The sequence below is a fragment of the Bemisia tabaci genome, chromosome 1 (assembly GCF_918797505.1).
Source record: "Bemisia tabaci chromosome 1, PGI_BMITA_v3".
NCBI classification, from domain to species: Eukaryota; Metazoa; Arthropoda; class Insecta; order Hemiptera; family Aleyrodidae; genus Bemisia; species Bemisia tabaci.
This window is the reverse complement of record NC_092793.1, coordinates 73,961,196-73,980,656: the sequence shown is the minus strand read 5'-3', so window position 1 is coordinate 73,980,656 and position 19,461 is coordinate 73,961,196. Positions and strand designations below refer to the sequence as shown.

General features: G+C 42.4%; 1 protein-coding gene across 6 annotated transcripts; it reads right to left on the bottom strand.

Annotated features, from left to right (window-relative positions):
- Positions 1-9,949: 9,949 nt before the first annotated feature.
- Positions 9,950-12,618, bottom strand: LOC140226008 (uncharacterized). Of its 6 annotated transcripts, none has more exons than XM_072306145.1 (3): positions 12,465-12,618; positions 11,363-11,626; positions 9,950-10,563 (listed from the first exon to the last, which is right to left on the bottom strand). In XM_072306145.1, exons 1-3 carry the CDS (start codon positions 12,519-12,521, stop codon positions 10,279-10,281), a joined length of 606 nt encoding a protein of 201 aa, XP_072162246.1. In that variant the 5' UTR covers positions 12,522-12,618; the 3' UTR covers positions 9,950-10,278. The 6 variants fall into 6 exon arrangements, with proteins under 6 accessions (XP_072162246.1, XP_072162247.1, XP_072162248.1 ...); XM_072306146.1 differs by having other exon boundaries at positions 11,363-11,623; positions 12,465-12,591; XM_072306147.1 differs by having other exon boundaries at positions 12,417-12,576.
- Between the last annotated feature and the right edge of the window lie 6,843 nt (positions 12,619-19,461).

Here is a 19,461-nt window from a genome sequence, read left to right as displayed (position 1 = left end):
TCCACGTCACATTGAAAGAGGACTCGCCAGTGTGTATTATTCCATTTTTGCTCTCGGTACCTTTTTGAATATAAAATTCAGAAAAATCAGCATTCTTCTCTTCACAATCTTCTTCATTTTATTTTATTTCACTTCCCACTTTAACAATCATAGTTTCCGATTTGAAGTTTCCACGGCTTTCCACTTTATGTCACTATTTGCCTACAATCTCATGCTATGAAATAGTGGGATTTTATTTCCTTCTGGTGTCTAAAAAGTCTCGGATTTTTGGAGGAAGAGATCTTTTCTTTCTCTTAGGAATAAAATTAAGCCATTACACAACAAAATAATCTTAAAGTAACATGTTTGCCAAAAATTTAATGACAAAGGTCAAAATTTTTGCCCAGGTTTAAGGCTTAGGAAAAGTATGGAATACACAATAAGCGTATTATACAGTTTGAAAGTTTTTGTCTGCTTATGAGCACTATTTTTGGCACTCGGAAAGCTTTACGCAGAAAATTTTATATTACTATCCTTATATCACCCCTTATTACAGAATAATAAATGTCTTCTTTTTCGGGCCGAAAATCGCAACTTCCTGCACACCATCGTAGGTTTTGTCGAGGTTCTATACTTCGCAGTTTTGACTTGGTGTTTGATTTTACTCCCCATGATGTGTGAACCTTGTAAAATTCAACGTGAAATAAAACTTTTACTTTTGTAAATAACTATTATGCATGAAAAAAATCTTGATTCTCAACGTAAATTTCATAATTTCCAAATTTAAAAGGAACTTTTAGCTGTTTTTACGTCTAGAGACCTCTTATATCCCAGCACACGCTAAGATCCTCTGGCTCCGTACCCATAAAACTTAGGACTCGCCGAGAAACAAGAACACTTTCTTTCTTTCTTAAACCTCCACAAAAGATCATCACAATATGTATCCTTCAAGTTCACAGGTTAGCCAACAAAAAAATGGGCGGCATCTCAAAGGGACCCAATCGTCGAAAACAATACCACACCTCACAAAATTAAAAGGTCACTCCAATGATATTAGGACTTACTTTCCGTCTGTGGTTTTATTCTCAGAGCCGAGACCAAAACAATCCGCACTCCGTAGGTGGTATTAAAAAAGTCATGTTTACAATGAGCTTCGTATTGTGATTCCGGGCGGCCACAATGGGGGATGTAGATTGCCCGCCACCCTCACGGTCGAAATTAATTCCACCTTCGGACCCGCGCGCCGCGGGCCAGTTTCTTAGCGCAGTGACAAAACTTCAAAGGGGTTGTGAAGAAAGGGCAAGGAGTCCGAGCTCTAGGGAGGATTTGTTTCTCCATTATTTTTCCGACACTGTTTCTTGTTTTGTTTTGAATACGGGGGTGAATTCAATCTGTGCTTGCGCCTTTGTGTATCGGTGTCAATATTAGGTCGTCAATCATCGATTTTGGGTTCACCACGTCTACATGAGTTTGCCGCACAATAGTCAACCACTCTGAAATTTATAGGACTAATTTTTCAGAGGTTGCCGTGAAAAAGGTTGATAATTCAAGGGGCGAGAGTACCAGACCGGGCATGGAGGACACAGCGACATTTTTTTAAAAAGCCAGGCATTCTTCACCTTGTGAAAAACTCATCTCAGAGTCTATCTCTCTAAAAAATCGAACATTGTACATGCGCTCTCTTTTCATATCAAAAAACGCCTCTTAACTTCGGTACCTTCGATACTCGTCTATGGGCCCGCAGCAAGCTTCAGCTAAGAGGAAAAAGGAGAGTTATATCTTGTAGAAAATAACTAAAAAATCAGGATGAGTGAGTAGGGACAGTCTGAAATACACTTCACTTCACAATTAGCGTAAGAAATATCCGTTTTTTTAGCTTCTCAGTTCAAAAACCATACTACGTAGCACAAGGGAACATTTTGTAAAAGAAAGTCGTTCCATCCAACCTTTCCGCACCAGGATGCCACATAATTCTCAACATGGCCGGCGCCAACCCGCCAAAACACATGTGACGAGCAGGGCCGGATTTACCTACTTGCCGCCCATGGGCCGCCCGTATTTTTCCGCGCCCTATTGGTTTTGAAACATCAATAGATCGTATTCTACAGTGGTTCGATGTATGGTTTGGTTCAAAACAATAGAACATAACCTCAAACAAAAATTTTAGGATTTAATTTGGAAAAGCTGAAAATGAGGAAATTCCTAACAATTTCACATTTCATTGCCAGAGAGTAAACATTCAATCACATAAGACCCGTTACCTTAGATTTCTAAATTGACTTTTGAGGCTGTGGTTACATATTGAACCAATCGATATCAATATAATCTCACCCGTGTGATCCGTCGATTACGATCTATAAAAACCATCAAGTGAACGTGCCGGTGGGGGAGGGGTGTATGAGACGCGTTTACTCGTGTTGGGTACACTTTTTGTGAAAGCCCTGTCAACACTAACAAAAGTTCAGTTCCGTAAACCCATCCCTGTTTGGACAAGGCCTTCCATTTATAAAAAACGAACGAAAAATTATGAAAGAACAAACATAAATGTGGTTAAAAATTTTAACCTCCACCGCCGCGCCGACCGCACTGTGTTGGCGCAATGCGTGAAGTATTCATGCAGTCTTGTAGGCGCTATGCGTTTCACGCCGACCGCTGCTGACCATAGTGTTTGGCGCAATGCGTGAAGTATTCATGCAGTCTTGTAGGCGCTATGCGTTTCATGCTGACCGCCGCGCCGCTCCGTTCCAGGTCAATTTGCGTGTTTGGTTCCTCTCTTAACTCGACTAATTGAAGGTGTTGTCTCTTGTATCATCGAGAGACGACAAAATTAGAAATTACTATACTTTTACTCTGAGGAAATGAGAGATTTTGTCTTCTTTTCTCGTTTGTAATTTATTTTCTGAATCCGATTTTTTTTTTTTTTTTTTTTTTTTTTTGATACCTACATTCAAAAATATTGCAAAATTTGTCGCCCCCTACATTTTGCCGCCATGGGCCGCGGCCCATGTGGCCACCACCCCCTTAATCCGGCCCTGGTGACGAGACGGAATTTTATCAACTGGCTTGTTTATGTTTACATTTTCCTCGCTTTGATAAAGACCAGGGTGCTTCCTCATTTGTGCGCGGAAGCGTTAACCATGTTAACTATTGTGTAACATCCTAGTGCGGAGGGCTTGGATGGAACGACCCCTCATCTGGGCAGTAGCATCGTTTCTGAAGCGGGCAGCTTAGGAAAACGCATATTTCTCACGCCGATTGTGAAGTTAAGAGTTTACTTCAGACTTTCTCGACGCACACATTGTAAAGTGTGTCTTCTTTTTGGTTATTGACGTCTCCGTGGAAACTGGAGCAGCCTTAGCATCCGTTGTTCGGGTCATCTTCTCCTACATAATCTCTCCTTCTTTTTCTCCAGGTCTAATACATTTCGTCCCAGTCCGAATTGGACGTATTTCTGTTAAACAGAACTGAGCGCCAAATTGAGTGCCTTTTGAGGATATTAGAATCCCGTATAGCGCGTTCTGTCAAACGGAACTAAGCGCCATGGAAAAGCATTGCGAGTATGGGGCGGAACGAGCATCGCGTTCCGCAGCACCCGCCAATCCAAGCCCCCGTCTCCCTTCCTCCCCTATGGCGCTTAGTTCCGTTTGATAGAAATACGTCCAATTAAACAAGGTAATGTACAAAGTTAAAGTTTCGCCCTTTTATTCCAAGAATCTAATTTCCTTCAAAATTTCACTCATCCTGATTTTTGAGTCATTTTCTATGCGAAACAACTCTTCTTTTTCCTCTAGCTGAAGTTTGCCACAGGCCCGTTCCGTGGTAGAAATGGTTAGTTCCTTCTTGCAAAATTAACGTATTTATGCTAAAAGGAACTATGTTCCCCAAACCCTATATGAGGACTTACATGTAACAATGGCGGATGTGAAAAATTACCTTTTCGAGACAAGTTCAGAAAACTGTTTTGGCATCGAGAAAATTTTGAGAAAATTCTCGAGATGTCATTTTCGAGATCCGTACATTATGTCAGAGCCGAACATATTAGATTTTTGTGCGACCAAAACAGTTTTTTAGGCGTGTTTCGGAAAGGCAATTTTTTACCTCCGCCATTGTTACATATAAGGCGTCATATACACATAGCTCCTTTCAGCATAAACACGTCCAAATGTAGTCCAATTAATGCTATTAGCCCACTCTTCAGTCACTCCCTGAGTCCGTCATAGATTCCAATCGCAAAATTGCGATGGGGCTTTCGCACATTAACCGCTTTCTCACTTTCTCCGCACCGCGGCCCAGCATCATCGTCATGAAAAGGTTCAACTCGGTCGGCTCTCGATATGAGTCGGGAGTCTGGACCTTTATTTTTCCATTGTGCGACATGGGGCGCGGGGCGCGGCGCGACGGATAAGAGTCGCTTCGATTACGTGATACCGCCTCAGCCGACTAATGAAGCCTAGCTGCGATTCGCCCTCAGCAGTGCAGTGAGTCAGTGGCGCTGAAAAATAAAATAATATCATTTCTCCCGGTCTTCCATTGTCTGTCGGAATGAAATTTCAGGTCCCGGCGCAACTCGGGGACTCCTCAACAGCTCCTGCTGCTGGAGACAGTAACTGTATCTTTTGCCCCCCTCCCCTCCCCCCTCTCCCTCCCCGCCCCCCGCCACCAACCCCAAGCTCAATCGTCTTTGACTCTGCCGCGAGCTACGACGCGCTAATTATCGAACACGAGGCATTTGCCACCGTTGCAACGTTATCACAAAATCACGCGGTAAAAACGACCTCAGGACTGGGACCTACAATTTCATCGGAGAGCGGCAATGTCCGTATTTTTAAAATCTAGTTTCATTCGAAATTCACCTAATTTGAATTGAATGAACTGTTTTGAACAGCAAATCTCGTCCTCTTCATGAAAAACGAGAGTTTGAGAAGATGCGCAAAACTTGACGTCATCTCAGGAAAAATAGCAGAAAATCCACATCATTCCGTAAAAAGCTGTACTTACTGCTGTCTTGAGTTAAGCTTTACCCTTTTCTGCCGATTTCTAAACTTAACAATTATTTCGCTTTAAGTCTAAAACGTCATCTCAAGGAACATAGCACGTAATACTGCCTTCCGCTTACTTGAAGTGAAATTCAATAGACCCTTTTTTTACATCCTTATAGATAAAAAAGTTGAGAGTGTATAACCAACTAAAGCGATAACATCCTTTCGAAATGATGAACGAAGCCTCTCTGCTGTTTCACCCAGATTCCGCACCCTGTGACGTTCGCAAGTTGGCACGGTGCGCGCGCGTTGCTTGATAGGTCGAAGCGCCTTCAATTTTGCGGATACGCAATACGCGCGATCATCAGATAGGAATGAGTATATAGTGGGCTTTCAATAATGAAATTTATAGTTATGTATTTATTTTTATTTTCCTAAACTAATACATTTTTTTTTATTTCTTTTGGAAAAACGGTAAAATACATCCCGTATAACCTTCAGCTTGCCCAAAAGGCGATGAAAATGTCTATGGAGGCCCTGGTAAAAATTGGCAGTAGAATCTGTGTTCCAAAATACCCTAGACCTACAGCCGGCTGTAAGATTTCCAATAGCTTCTATAGTCGGCTACACAATTTCTTATAGCCTTTTATAGCCGATGGCGACTAAGCAACAGCCAGGCAATAAAGTGTATGCTAAGCGTTACTAATTACGGATGCTAGGACTTAGTGAGTTTTTTGAATACTGCTCTCTTTTTGGGCCGTAGTATCTTGATTTATTTTGCGAGAAAAGCTCCGTACTTTTGATGGATGCCTGCCATTACTAATATATTAGAGCGCCTTCAGTTTCGTATGATACTGTGCAATACCTCTGGTGTGAAATAGTTGCTTCAAGCGCCGTGGCACGCTGCGGCGCGGCAGGCGGGCAGCCAGTGCGAAACGCGCATTGGCGCCTACAAACCTAACAGGGATACTTCACGCGTTGCGCAATGCGTGAAGTATCCCTGTTAGGTTTGTACGCGCCAGTGCGTCGCCCGCGCCGCTCCGCAATATTTAATCTGGCGGAGTCAGCGTTATTCAACTCATGATTTTGATATGTTTGCACATCCTGTATGGATTATTCTCATTTTAATTGATGAAAAAGAAATATGTATATATGATTTTCTGTAGCCTTCTTTAGTGGCTATAAGAATTCCTATGGTATTTTGATCCTTTAGGATCAACATGATTGAAAATGTTCAAAAAATATAATTACTCAAATTGGGCATGAGCTCATTTTTAACGCCTAAGAGTGCATATATTTTATTATTTTGACGAATCCGTTTGTTTCCTCCATCGCTGAGTATATGTTAAATCCTTGAGGGTGGCACTCCTCCCCCAGGTCCCCCTGAAATAAGCCCTTAACGATCCGGCAACCCATGGAAGATAGACGCGTCGCGCTCTCCATGTTGTGCTTCTCCAGTAGTTGTCTAAATCATCGAACAAAGGCCGCGGCCACGACCGACTTCATCGAACAGATTTTACGCCTCGTGAGCCCGACAAATGCATCGCCCCCCTCCCCTTACCCCCATCTTCCCCCATCCCCGGGGCCCGGTGAGTAATGATGACACCACGGATCCAGGACTCCCGCGTCCGCGTCCCCCTTGGTGGCGGCCTTGGCCGGGGGCTGTAAAACTTCAGCCGAAAGTTCGACGCGGAAGCTCTCCGATTCCTGACCCGGTGTCCCACTTCGGCATTGCGCTGTTCGGTGTCTCGTTGCTCGCGGCTCCATCCGCGATGACGGCGATGAAACAACGGAGACTAATCTGCCGTGATGCGCTTATCAGGCTGATTAACGGTGATTGATGACTCTGTGGGTTCCATGCTCGGCCAAAAACACGGGTGCCTCCGAGGAGTCAAAATAAACGCCAAGTGATGAATAACTTCGGTCGCATACCTGGCTAAAAGTTGTGTTTATTGTATACTGGTTTTGAAGGATTTGCGAAGTTTCTTGTTGAGATAACCATAATTGCACCACCACAGCTGATCATACTCTAAAATATGAAATCACAAGAGGAACGCGTAACGCAAAATGCTGGTGCGCGAAGCGTTTTGGAGGGTTGGACCGCGAGGCGGACATCGGGCGTACCCCCTAGTTAAGTAACAAGTTGCTCATACTTGCCTAAACACGAATAAAGAGATTCAAATATTTTTAAATAAAATTAGGACTGAAAGAATAATGTAACAATATTGGGGCCGTGATGATGATCAATAGTGCAGGGTACAACGCTAGATAGCCTACTCTCGTGAGAGTCATAAAGAATCAGAACTACATGAACTTTAATTACAGAGAGGTTGATAAAATGAGACAATGCCCAACTATAGGAGTGATTCACGAATCGTAATTCCCTGCTTCTGCTCCTGACCCAAAAATTTTCCAACATCAATCATTTTTTACAATTTAAATTATTTGCCTTCAGACTGAAGAATTTGCCTGCAAGTTCAGTTATTTTAATAAGCACTTATTTTAAAAAAATGGTCACAGGAGAGGGGACCTTAGCCGAAGAGTAGAAAAGTACGTACAGGATGGTGAAAAGTCATTTTATTTAAAAGTGAAGAGAATACATTTCAAAGTGAATAAACTTCAAAACTTGGATTCTTGCTTTCAATCTCAAAACTGGGATTTATGACTTTTTTACATTGACTTCCTTCTCCACTTAAAATAAAGCATCAAACGCAGCCCACAGTAGCTTCTCGCCGTACATATACAAGCACACGCATAAATAGCTATATTAAAAACCAAATGCACCCGACGAGTGTTCATTGACATAATAAATACCTTCATGACACAAGTTTGAAGTGTAATTTTGTGGGGTGGTATGCCCGGTACATGTTCATAACCCCTCGACACAATTACCATCGATCTGAGGTCCACGATCCAATTCCGAACATCAGAGAGCGCTAACGGACATAACTCGGACCCGAAAAGCCAAGAAACTCAAGTGTCGACCGAAAATAACTTTCTCCCATTACAAAAGTAACTACAATGGGTTATTTATTTCGAGAGCATTTGTCCAGCGGCAAACCCACTCCATCGAGCGAGCCGGGCGGATATTAAAAGTGCAGTCATCCCGACCGCAACAATCGCGGAGCGTGTTATCACTATTAAACAGATCGGGGCTTAATCGAATGAGGGAAAAGTCGGCCGGGAATTAGAATAGAATCAAATCTGAGCGATGGAAATGATCGTATCGGCCATATGTCGCTCTGTCATTGTGCGGCGATACGATTCAATTTTCATTCTCTCGATAGTTGTTGTAGCTTTGATGGGGTATGTATCGATCTTCGATGTTTCGAGGTAGCTTCGAGATCGATTGTGTTAGAGACGTTGGCCGTGGTTACCACCTTTCTCAGACCGTTTGAATACGAGACTTACAGAGGTGTGTCCGACTGTCCATCGATGCCGTGCCCCGGAGATGGTATGTATAAGCTTGATTGATTTTGGAGGTACCTGTGCGCAGATCAAACGATTGTTTTCCAAGTGCTTTCTGAGAGGTACCATGAGAGAATCCGACGAAGTTCGAATTTCACGGTCATTTTGAACGTGAGTTTCATGACGTCGTTGTGGGTGCAATAATATAAAGTATGCATTTTGCAATTTGGAACTATAAATTTTGGCTCATCTGAAAAAACATTTATGTGCAAAGGGATACTAATGGCGCATGTAGGGCCGGATTTTCCTACTTGCCGCCCATGGGCCGCCTGTATTTTGCCGCCCCCTTCTCATTCGTTTTGAAACATCAATAAAAACTATCAAGTGAACTGCATTTGCAATTTGGACCTATAAATTCTGTCTTTTCTGAAAAAACACGTATGTGCATAGGGAAACTAATGGCACATACGTTGTTTTTAAACCGGGCCGGAATTTATAGGTCCAAATTGCAAAATGCAGTCCATAGTGAACGTGCAAGCGGGGGAGGAGTGCATAAGACGCGTTTACTCGTGTTGAACACATTTTTTGGGAAAGCCCCGTCAACACTACCAGCAAAAGGTCACGGAACTTTGCGCGAAAGTCAAGTTTCGTAAACCTATCTCTAATGGACAAGGCCTTCCATTCAAAAGAAATGAACGAAAAAATTATGAAAGAACAAACGCAAAATTTGGTATAATGATAACTTCCGCCTCCGCGCCGACCGCACCGTTTTTGGCGCAATGCGTGAAGTATTCACGCAGTCTTGTAGGCGCTATGCGTTTCACGCTGACCGCACTGTGTTTGGCGCGCAATGCGTGAAGTGTTCATGCATTCTTGTAGGCGTTATCCGTTTCACGCTGTCCGCAATGAACGCACTGTGTTTGATGCAATGCGTGAAGTATTCGTGCAGTCTTGTAGGCGCTAATATGTGTTACACGCCGATCGCACCGCGCCGAGGGCTTCTCCTTTTCATCTCAAGTCCTCGTCATCATTTCTCCCGAAGTCGCGCCGTTCCAGGCCAACTTGTATGTTTGGTTTCTCTCTTAGCTCGACGAATTAAAGGTGCTGTCTCTTGTATCACTGAAAGACGATAAAATTAGAAATTACTATACTCTCAGGAAATGAGAGATTTTGTCGCCTTATCTCGTTTGTAATTTTTTTTTCTAAATCCGATTTTTTTTTACACACCTACATTTAAAAAAATTGCAAAATTTGCCGCCCCCTAGATTTGCCGCCATGAGCCACGGCCCATGTGACCACCCCCTTAATCCGGCCCTGGGCACATCCGTTGTTTTTAAACCGGGCCAGAATTTTTAGTTCCAAATTGCAAAATGCAGTCCAATTTTACTTACAAAACATGAGCTAAAAACGAGGCCAAAATCCAGCCCCGAATATTTAAACTAAATCTTCATTTTATGAATACGGATTAGAGCCTGGGCCAAAGATAAGGGCCGGTACAGAGTTGCTTATGTTTAAAAATTGACAGAAAATACCTAATTCTAGCTTTGAAATGATAGTTTAAGAAAACACATTATACTGTCATCAACTTTGGGATTCAATTTCAGATTTATTGATAAAAGAAACAAACGATATTTTTAATTTTAAGTGTAATAATCATTCAGCTCTTACCTAATTATTTCATTAATACGATAATAATCTATTTTTATTTCGGAGCAGCTCATAAAATACATAACGTTGTATAGGACGGGAGAAGGGGGTGAGGAGAGCATTATACGCAATTTTGTTTTACATGTTAAAGGATAGAGACCAACGTCACGAAAGCGCTTTGAGGAGGAGGGAAACGGAATTGAAAAATCAAAATTAAAATTACGTATTTTATGAGCGGCCCCTCATTTTGTTTATCTGTATTTTTTTAAGGAGTATTCCCGACGGTAGAGTTTGGTGTCAATGTTGAGGGTGTTTCGATGGTGATTATCAATTCAGCTAAAGGTGAAGCTTTGACTTCTGCATTAAATAAAGGAATCATCTGGTAATATCGAAGGGCAGCAGAAGCGATTGCTGGGACCAATTTTTCAATTATAGGCTCATCGAGGAGCGGTTCTTTTGTTGCCATGACCGCTCCCTGGCATCCCTTGCCCAGTAGACGATTCTCGTGTTTTTTCCACGTGATCTCTAAATCTTTGACACATTTCAAGATCTGAAATGAGAAAAAGAAGTCAGTTCCCACAAAACTCATCGGCTATTTTACAGAGGGTAATAATTAGATTCATGTGCACTCATCTGAGCGGAAGGAGTGGTAACATCGATAGTCCTCATATAGACAAAGTATTTGTCATTGCAATTACTTTATCACAAAAAAGTATGAGGTTCTCTGTTTGAATAATGAGTGTTAAGGCTTTCATGGTAGCCTGTTCACCCCTACCTTTGGATCAAGTCAAAGAAATAAGATGGAGGTAGAGTTCTAAAAGTGATAAGCATTTTCCTAATTACAACTTCTGAAATAAATTCGAACGAACTTGATTGCATAATTGGACCTCGTTTACCAGATAGGAACCAAACCACATCAGCTATTGCAAATTTCATGTGGGCAATTTAATTTTTTACAAGTGAACGTTTTTGCAGATTCCAGTATTTTAAGAAATTTGCTTCGTGCTATGCAGAAAATTCACTGAAATTTGCGCAAAAATCCGCACAACCGTTTTCGTGTAAATCATTAAACTGCCTGATTAAATTCGGATATAGCTGATGCGGCTTGGTTCCTTTCTGCGCTAACGCGGTCCAATTTCTTTCTTGAGAGTATCATAATTCATTGCTCCCTCGGTTACACAAGTGGGTCTCAGTTTTGCTGGGAATGTCTTTCCAGTTTGGAGTAAAGCTAAGAATCTTCTTTTCCTCCATCGCCCGACTAAACGGACCAAACTAAACTGAATACTCGTCATGGGGTCGCATACCCAATTACTGATTCTCTAAATAAAACTGTATACATACCTACTAACCTTTGTTATCGATTCTGAAGGATTTAACGAATTTCCATTGACACGAATCATCCTGAGAACTGTCTCAAAGTACTCGCGCCGTTTCTTGAATGTAAAATGGAGTTCTTCTAGTCCGTCCAAAAATTCTACCGCGCTTCGATGTTCCAACACTTTCGGGTTTTTTCGAGCCTCTAACAGATGTTTTTGTCGCCATTTCTCTAAAACCTTGTATTCTGTAAGTAACTCATCCAAACTCTTCTCATCGGGCATATTTGTTGTAACCTGCTAAAACTCAAAAAATACGAGGGGAAAAAAATGTCCGTCAGAATCTATACGAAAAAATTGAACAAAAAGGAGAAAAATCTAACCCCTTTTCCTACGAAAGAGTGAGAAAGAGAGAAAAAGCTACAGTTTTCTCATCTTTGAGTTAACCGCTAAGTTAACAGTTTAATCAAACAAAACAGTTAGGAGCATATTGACTCAGAATCTGAGTCACACAGGACCACCCTGAGAAGCGCGAATAATCGGGGTTTTCCCATTTGAAGCCATGGTTAATAATCGATCCCTAATGTGTTCGTTGCGAACGTACAACGATACCAATCCTTTTCTACAGGTTTAAATGATGGACCAATGCAGTCATCGCTGAATACGACACGACATCGAAGATGCACCTCATATATTACGCTCCCCTAAGTTCCCGAAGGATTTCATTTCGAGTCAAATGCAGGCAGTAGCATTTACATTACTCTAAGGACGAAAAAATTCAAATTTCGCGTTGATTTCATCAGACGTAATATCGCACGACTTTTCATTGCATGAAAAAAGAGGGGGAAAAACTACCAATTTCCAAACCGTTTCGTTGTTATTAAATAAGAGCAGCTACAATTTTTTATGCATAAATGTCAGGGAAAGAAATAAATAATGAAGTTTCGCATGAAAAAGCTCCGTTGATAATTACTGGACCTGACACTTATATGAGCTACATACTGAAGTCAACTACGAATTTCAGAATATTCAGTATGTTTCCATGGAGGGCAAAAGTAATTTGGAAAATTTTTGTAGTAGAGATGCACACCTTTTTCTCTGCGGTTTAGCAATTTTATTTGTGTATTCTAACTCTCACCATATCATCAGCAGCAAAAACTAAAGACAAACTACAGAGTAAAACAAAGAGGGTCATGTTCGGCACACTGCACGCATGGAGTTACTCTAGTAAACACAGGCGGGTGAATCAACCATTGCGTGGTTTAATCACAATGTTTATCAACGAATTCATTCATTACTGCCGTACATTGTTTGAAGTTGAACATTATATCACCCACTGAAAATGAGGACAAGTCTTGATGTGGTGCACCGTGCGCGTTTGGATCCCGATGATTTAGTACGGCGCTGGTATGTGTAAACGCATGCAGGAATCAATTTATGGACCCTGTAGAAATCGGATTTTGCAGGTTGAACGACCAATGCTAGATGTCAAACTTCACGTACTCGGTGGTGATTTCCAAATTAAGCTTGCAGCTTTAAAAGAAAGAAAAAAATTCGAGAAAAAAAATACTATCGGAGGAAAGTTGGCAATATTCGGATGATTTACGGCGTTTTTCTTTAGGGAACTTCCTTCCTCATAGCAAAAAATCCCCTCGCACGACCGAAAGTGAGAGGTCTCCGAGCTGGAGTTGCCGCGCTAAAATCCCAACATTAAGATGTAACCTGTCTATGGGGAGAGCGCTGTCATGCTAAAGAAAAAAAGCCGTATAGACTTTTGAATGTCGCCACATCTCCCCCGATAAAATTTTTAATTTTTAGGAGACCGGTTAACATTTCTTATTGAAATTTGCAGATCTGGTAGATCAAGTTGCCGGTAAAGTTCTATTCTCTGGAAAAGGAAAGTAAAATTTTCCCAGGAATTCTTGCAAAATTAGTCTTTCATCAAAGGACATTTGGCAACGTCTAAATGTACATGCGGCGTTCTTCCTCAGCGAGGCAGAGCCGGCTCGCGTTTCGGAGCCAGCGTGGGAGGAAAGTGCGGTGTTTACGCGCGTATCAAGTATCTTACAACTATTATAATATTCAGCCTTGATATACAATCTCAATTAAAGTGTTTTATCGCGGCCGAGCGTTATTTACGGCCACCTGTAGCCCGTGCCACGATACACAACAGTACGTCATATCCACTCCAGCGTGATCCGCGAGCAAGGCGTGTTCGTACTGGTCCCAAGGCTCACGCCAAAACGAACATACTGTTGAGTTCAGTTGTAAGGCGGACCTGAGCAGGTTCGCGCGCAAAAATCGCGATTCCGAGTCCGGTGACTTCGTTTATACCCAGTAATATGATCTCTCCGACCCGGACCGACCCCGGCGGAGTGTGTTTTATTCCACCACCCTCTCGGGTCTCGCAGCGGATTGGTTGTCTTATTCGGTGGCTTCGGAGTTGCTACATTAACTCGTGAAATATGACTCTGTCCGGTCGAGTCCGTGTGCGACCGGGCTCTAAGTGAAAAATAAGCGTCGTTTTAGCACCACTCTTCTGCACTGGTGCCGAGTCGGAGACAAGAGACCCTCCACTGATATCTTGGCAATGGTGGAAGCTTTTACTTTCGGGATTCCAACATTCAACTGTTGACTTGCCGACGATGTGGGTTTTGAACAACGTGTTGGGTTTTTCATCCCTGGTAAAAATTGGCAGTAGAATCTGTGTTCCAAAATACCATAGACCTACAGCCGGCTGTAAGATTTCCAATAGCTTCTATAGCCGGCAACACAATTTCTTATAGCCTTTTATAGCCGATAGCGATTAAGCAACAGCCTGGCGATAAAGTGTATGCTAAACGTTACTAATTACGGATGCAAGGACTTAGTGAGTTTTTAGACTACCGCTCTCTTTTTGGGCCGTAGTATCTTGATTTATTTTGCAAGGAAAACTCCGTACTTTTGAAGGATGCCTGCCATTCCTAATATGTTGGAGCGCCTTCAATTTCGTATGATACTAAGCAATACCTCTGGTGTGAAATAGTTGCTTCAAGCGCCGTGGCACGCTGCGTGGCGCGGCGCGGCGGGCGGGCGGGCAGCCAGCGCGAAACGCGCATTGGCGCCTACAAACCTAACAGGGATACTTCACGCGTTGCGCAATGCGTGAAGTATCCCTGTTAGGTTTGTAGGCGCCAGTGCGTCGCCGCTCCGCTTTGTGTTAGGCTCTAATATTTAATCTGGCGGAGTCAGCGTTATTCAACTCATGATTTTGAAATGTTTGCACATCCTGTATGGATTATTCTCATTTTAATTGATGAAAAAAAATATGTATTAAAGGAAAATATAATGTGTGTTTTGTAAATATTAAAGTGGTTCCGTATCAAACTTAATGATTTCCAGAGCACACGAATTTCTACACAATTTCTTATAGCCTTTTATAATCGATAGCGAAAAACCAACAGCCAGGCGATAAAGTGTAAAGCCCGGTGATAGGAACTATAGCCCGGCTGCATAATTTTTTATCGCTTCGTATAGCCCGGCCATATGATTTTCTCCGCATTCTACAGCCAGCTATATGATTTTCTGTAGCCTTCTTTTGCCGGCTATAAGAATTTCTATGGTATTTTGAAACGCAGCTCTTATCGCCAATTTTTACCAGGGCATTGTTGCCCCCATACAGTTGTTGTCCGCGAAAGTGGAAGTTTCCACCTGTCGCTCAGAGGCCAGCGGAGGGTCTCTTGCGTGTGCTCTCCCTCGATCGCCGTCCGTTCTGGATCCCGCTCGGTTTTAACCGCAAGTTCGATTTACGATTTATCTACCCCTTCCTCACCCTATCTAGGATACGACAGTAACCAATGGGAGGTGCTAGTTTTGCGATGAGGACCGGAAACCGTTGATCGAAATCTTCGAATTTCGCCATTTTTTTGCCTCATGTGCAATTAATGGTCTTATACTTTAGAGAGCGCCCCCCTCCCCCTTCCCCCAGAGACTAGAGAGATGAGAAAGGAATCTACTGTCATAAACATTTTGCGCATTTGAAACACATTGACAAAGGATTTTGCAAAATTTACTACTCAAAATTATCTCATGAATAATTTCAGAAACCTCACATGAGGTCTATATTTCACGTAGGAAGACCCGAGTTCTTCTGAAGAAAATTTCTAACAATGACCGAATAAACTACATCCACAATCTATTACTAAGCATGGACTGACCGACCGTAGTTTCTAACCTGAATTTATGCACAAGAGGCAGAGAGGTTAATGAGATGGGCCTCCAGCCCGTCCGTCAGTCTGAATCCGAGGACGACACTCGGTCCGATTCGACCGTTATCGGCTGGAAGTCGTAAGCTCGAGAAGCAAGCCAGTCGATCATTCGGCTTCAGATTGGACAAGATTCTTCGAGTTAATAAATAAATTAAGGAGATAAGGAGCTAATTATCGAGGAGTTGGTCAGATTATAAAGGGCTTGCGCTTCACTTCACCTTTGACGGACGCTGCTAATGGCCTCTTTCGTTCCCTCTGGCTCTTCCCAACTACGCTGCCAGTCCGTTCAATTATCAAGGTGGATCTTCAGCTTTCGCGCAATGCATTCTGGGTATGATCGATGTGTTTCAAATTTTAACCTGTTGGTGAATTTTTTTGGGAAAATCTAAATTTCAGTCATTAAACAAATCATTGAAGAGTGTTTCGTGCCGAAAATCACCCTCCAAAATCTTGAAATAAAGTCAAAAGTACTGTTTCTATTTTGGAACAACATTCAATGTATCGATATCGATAGTGAATTAGAAACTTTTTAAATTACAAACTTTTGACTTTGTTTTAAGATTTTGGAGGATGATTTTCGGCACGAACATTCTACAATGATGTATCTTCAGACTGAAATTTAGATTTTCCCAAAATAATTCAACTGAAGGATAAAATTTGAGATATATCGATCGTACCCAGAATACATTGGGCAAAAGCTGAATATCCACTTTAAAGGCCGTGTTTATAGTCGTTCTTTAAACAGCTCCTTTCCCTCAAGAGGCCCCATTTGGTTTACACGATGATTGAGGGAGGTTTAAGGATGCCCGCAAAATTTCAGCGCAGAACGGACAATTTTGCCAGTAAAATTCAGCAGTATAACTTTGGGAGCGGATCCTTGCACGGTAATACAATAATTTACCAGGAAAGAAACTTAAATAATACGGGTGGATATAATAAGAGTACTGCAAATTTTTAGTTACGTTTTAAAATACCTTAAAGTTTGTCGAACTCATAGACATTTTCTTCTGCATTTTTTACTTTTTGTAGTTGCCAAATCATTGTGGTTCCTTGCAAGGATCCAGTTAGGGGCTGTCCCTAAATTACGTGACGCTCTAGGGGGAGGGGGTTCAAGGAAAGCTTTCCGCCATTTTGTTTTTATGTGTTAATGAATAGGGACCTACGTCACTAAAGCGTTACACGAGGGGAAGGGGGAGGGGGTCAAAAATGCCAAAAAAGTGCGTGACGTATAATTTAGGCCCCTTATCAGGATGCAGTTTTCTATCGACTTATTATCAGCGCAAAGCAAGAACGAAGCACCCGTCGAGGGCTGGGCCGCATGGCGGTCAGGGAAAACCCCCTCTCTTGTATTTTTTCATATGATGCGGCAACGGTCCTGAAAATCCTTCACGTTGGCCGCGGGCACGGGTCGCTACCAAAAGCTGGCAGCTTGGACCACGCGTCCGTAAAATTTTCGGATCAGAAATCCATCGATGCTATCGGATACTCATTATAATTAGCCGGGTCATTTTCGTTTTACAAGTTTTTCCGGTTTCCTCGGCGTTGATGCGGAGGCCGCCAAGAGGCAGCGGCTAAAAGGGCTTTAGCCGCACCGACTCATTTGTCTCCCGGCCCCGGGTTATCTGATCGTGTCGTCCGGAGAAAACGTCGTCCGGGGAAACGGCCCCCGTTAGAAGCGCGTAACTCCGATATTAATCCTATGCGGATACGCGGTTTTAGCTGGTTTTCTCGTTCGAGACTCGGGTACGATTTACGCCGTCTCCCCGAGAGAACAATCGGACAGCCGCATTGCTTAAAGCTCAAAAGCTCTTCCGCGGTCAACGGGACTGTTTCACACAAGATGTACAACCGACTTAGCTACACGGTTAAAAATTTCTGCGTTTTTCATTCCGTTGGCTTTATTTTCTTTCAGTGAAAACAACCAAAGCAATTTTGTTTATTACATAAATTCTCTTGTGAAATTAACTGGAACTTAGTACGTCATACTCAGAGACATTTCAAGATTCAGGAAGCGGCTGGCGCATTGGATTACCGTCTGCGATATCCGGCCTTGACACCAGCTGACCAGGCCCGGTTTTTAAAGGTTCAGAGTTTTCCAATCAGAAATGTTTTATTAATTTAACCGAGAGAGTTGGCCGCGCTAACCGGAAAAAAACTAATTGTAATCAATATAAATTAATTGAAAGTCTCTGTTACTTTGGGTTCAACTTACCATGCTAAAACCAAATATTGGTTACCGTTTCTTACACCGTAGACTTTTTACACGTGATATTGAGGAAACATCACGTTAAACACATCCGAAACAGGCACATTCAAACGAAATAGGTCCATCCGCATGGGCGGTTTTTAAGAAAATTCATGAAATAGTTTTGTAGGACTGATAATATATCGATGTCTTAAGTCAAGCACCTCTGATTGCAACGTTTTAAGTCCCGCTAATTTATTATTTATTTATTTTTTCAAGCCAGCTAACAGTTTTCTTGAAATTTTCCATAAGTTCTTAATTGATCCAATAAAATTCAATAAAATTCGAGATGTTTTAGTTAGTCCTCCACAAAGAAAAATTTCGAAAATATCCCAAATTTTTTACCGGCAAAACTTCCTTGGTGCCCATTGCGCGCCTCCTATCGCCGCTAGTCCACAGCCCCCGATGACGAAATCGCCGTATGAAGACGCATGCGCGAATCCGACACAAAATCGTGAACTTGTACATCGTTACTCTTCGGATGCAAAGGCGGATCTCTACTATCTTTTGAGCCCTGGAAAGCAAGAAGTTACATGGACACCAGGGCTCACGTGGAAATGCAATTGCACCTCTACGTCGCGACGATATTTTCTGCGGCGATGGGAAATCGCGTGTCATCCGCCGGCACTCACCGCTCCAGCAGAGCTCATTACATAAAGCCGATAAGCGGGGCCCATGTTTCAAAGAGCATCTGTACCGAGTGGACATGCGATGCAACGCACCCGGTGTAATTTATCATGTTCTAGCGCGCTTCGCGAGAAGTAGACCTCTGTCCCTGTCTCCCCCTGGAGCCTCGAGATCTAAGAGAGGGATTGAATCGAGGTTCGAGGCAGAAGATGCACTCATATAGACCGAGTGTAGCAGCGAGAGGCCAGGCCATACGTCAAGTTGAACTGCTCTGATAGCCACGACCCAACTCTGAGGGAGAAAAGGTGCAAAAGAAGAAAAAAAAATAATCGAAGTCGATATTTTTTAATGATTTGAAAATATTTTTGATCACCGAAAAAAAATAATATGCTGTTTTAGCATCTAGGATGTCAAAAATGTGTCTGGTGATCCCAAGATGCTGCCTTTACTGCCCCCGCAGTTGAATTTGCATTCACAGGATGTAAAATTAACTGCGAGGGCAGTAAAGGCAGCATCTTGGGATCACCAGACACATTTTTGACATCCTAGATGCTAAAGCAGCATATTATTTTTTTCGGTGTGAAGGTCGGTAAAACCAACAGAGACTAATGATGGACAGGCAGTGGTAACAAAGTTTTTTACCCTAGCTCTCTCTGCCTTAAGAATGTGAGCCATTATTTAAATTCCAGAGATACGTCGTTTCAGAACTGAGCAGAATTCGTCGTTGATTTCAATCGTGTGGGAGTCAGTGTTCCGACTATATGATTTAGATTAGTGAAATGAACATTAAAAACTGTGGATTTATGAGTAGAGATTGTCTCTAAACTGCTTCCTCTTTCAATTTGGTATAGTCATGCAGTTTGAGTCACTTTAAAGTCGAAATAGTTATTCCCCCTCTCACCTGCATTCTTGCACTCTCGGAGCGTGTCAAGCTGTACCAGTCGTTTGAGCTTTACCACTTTAGGTAAAAAAAGAACCTGAGTTCTCCTTCATTCCACAGATTATGCAATAAGGGC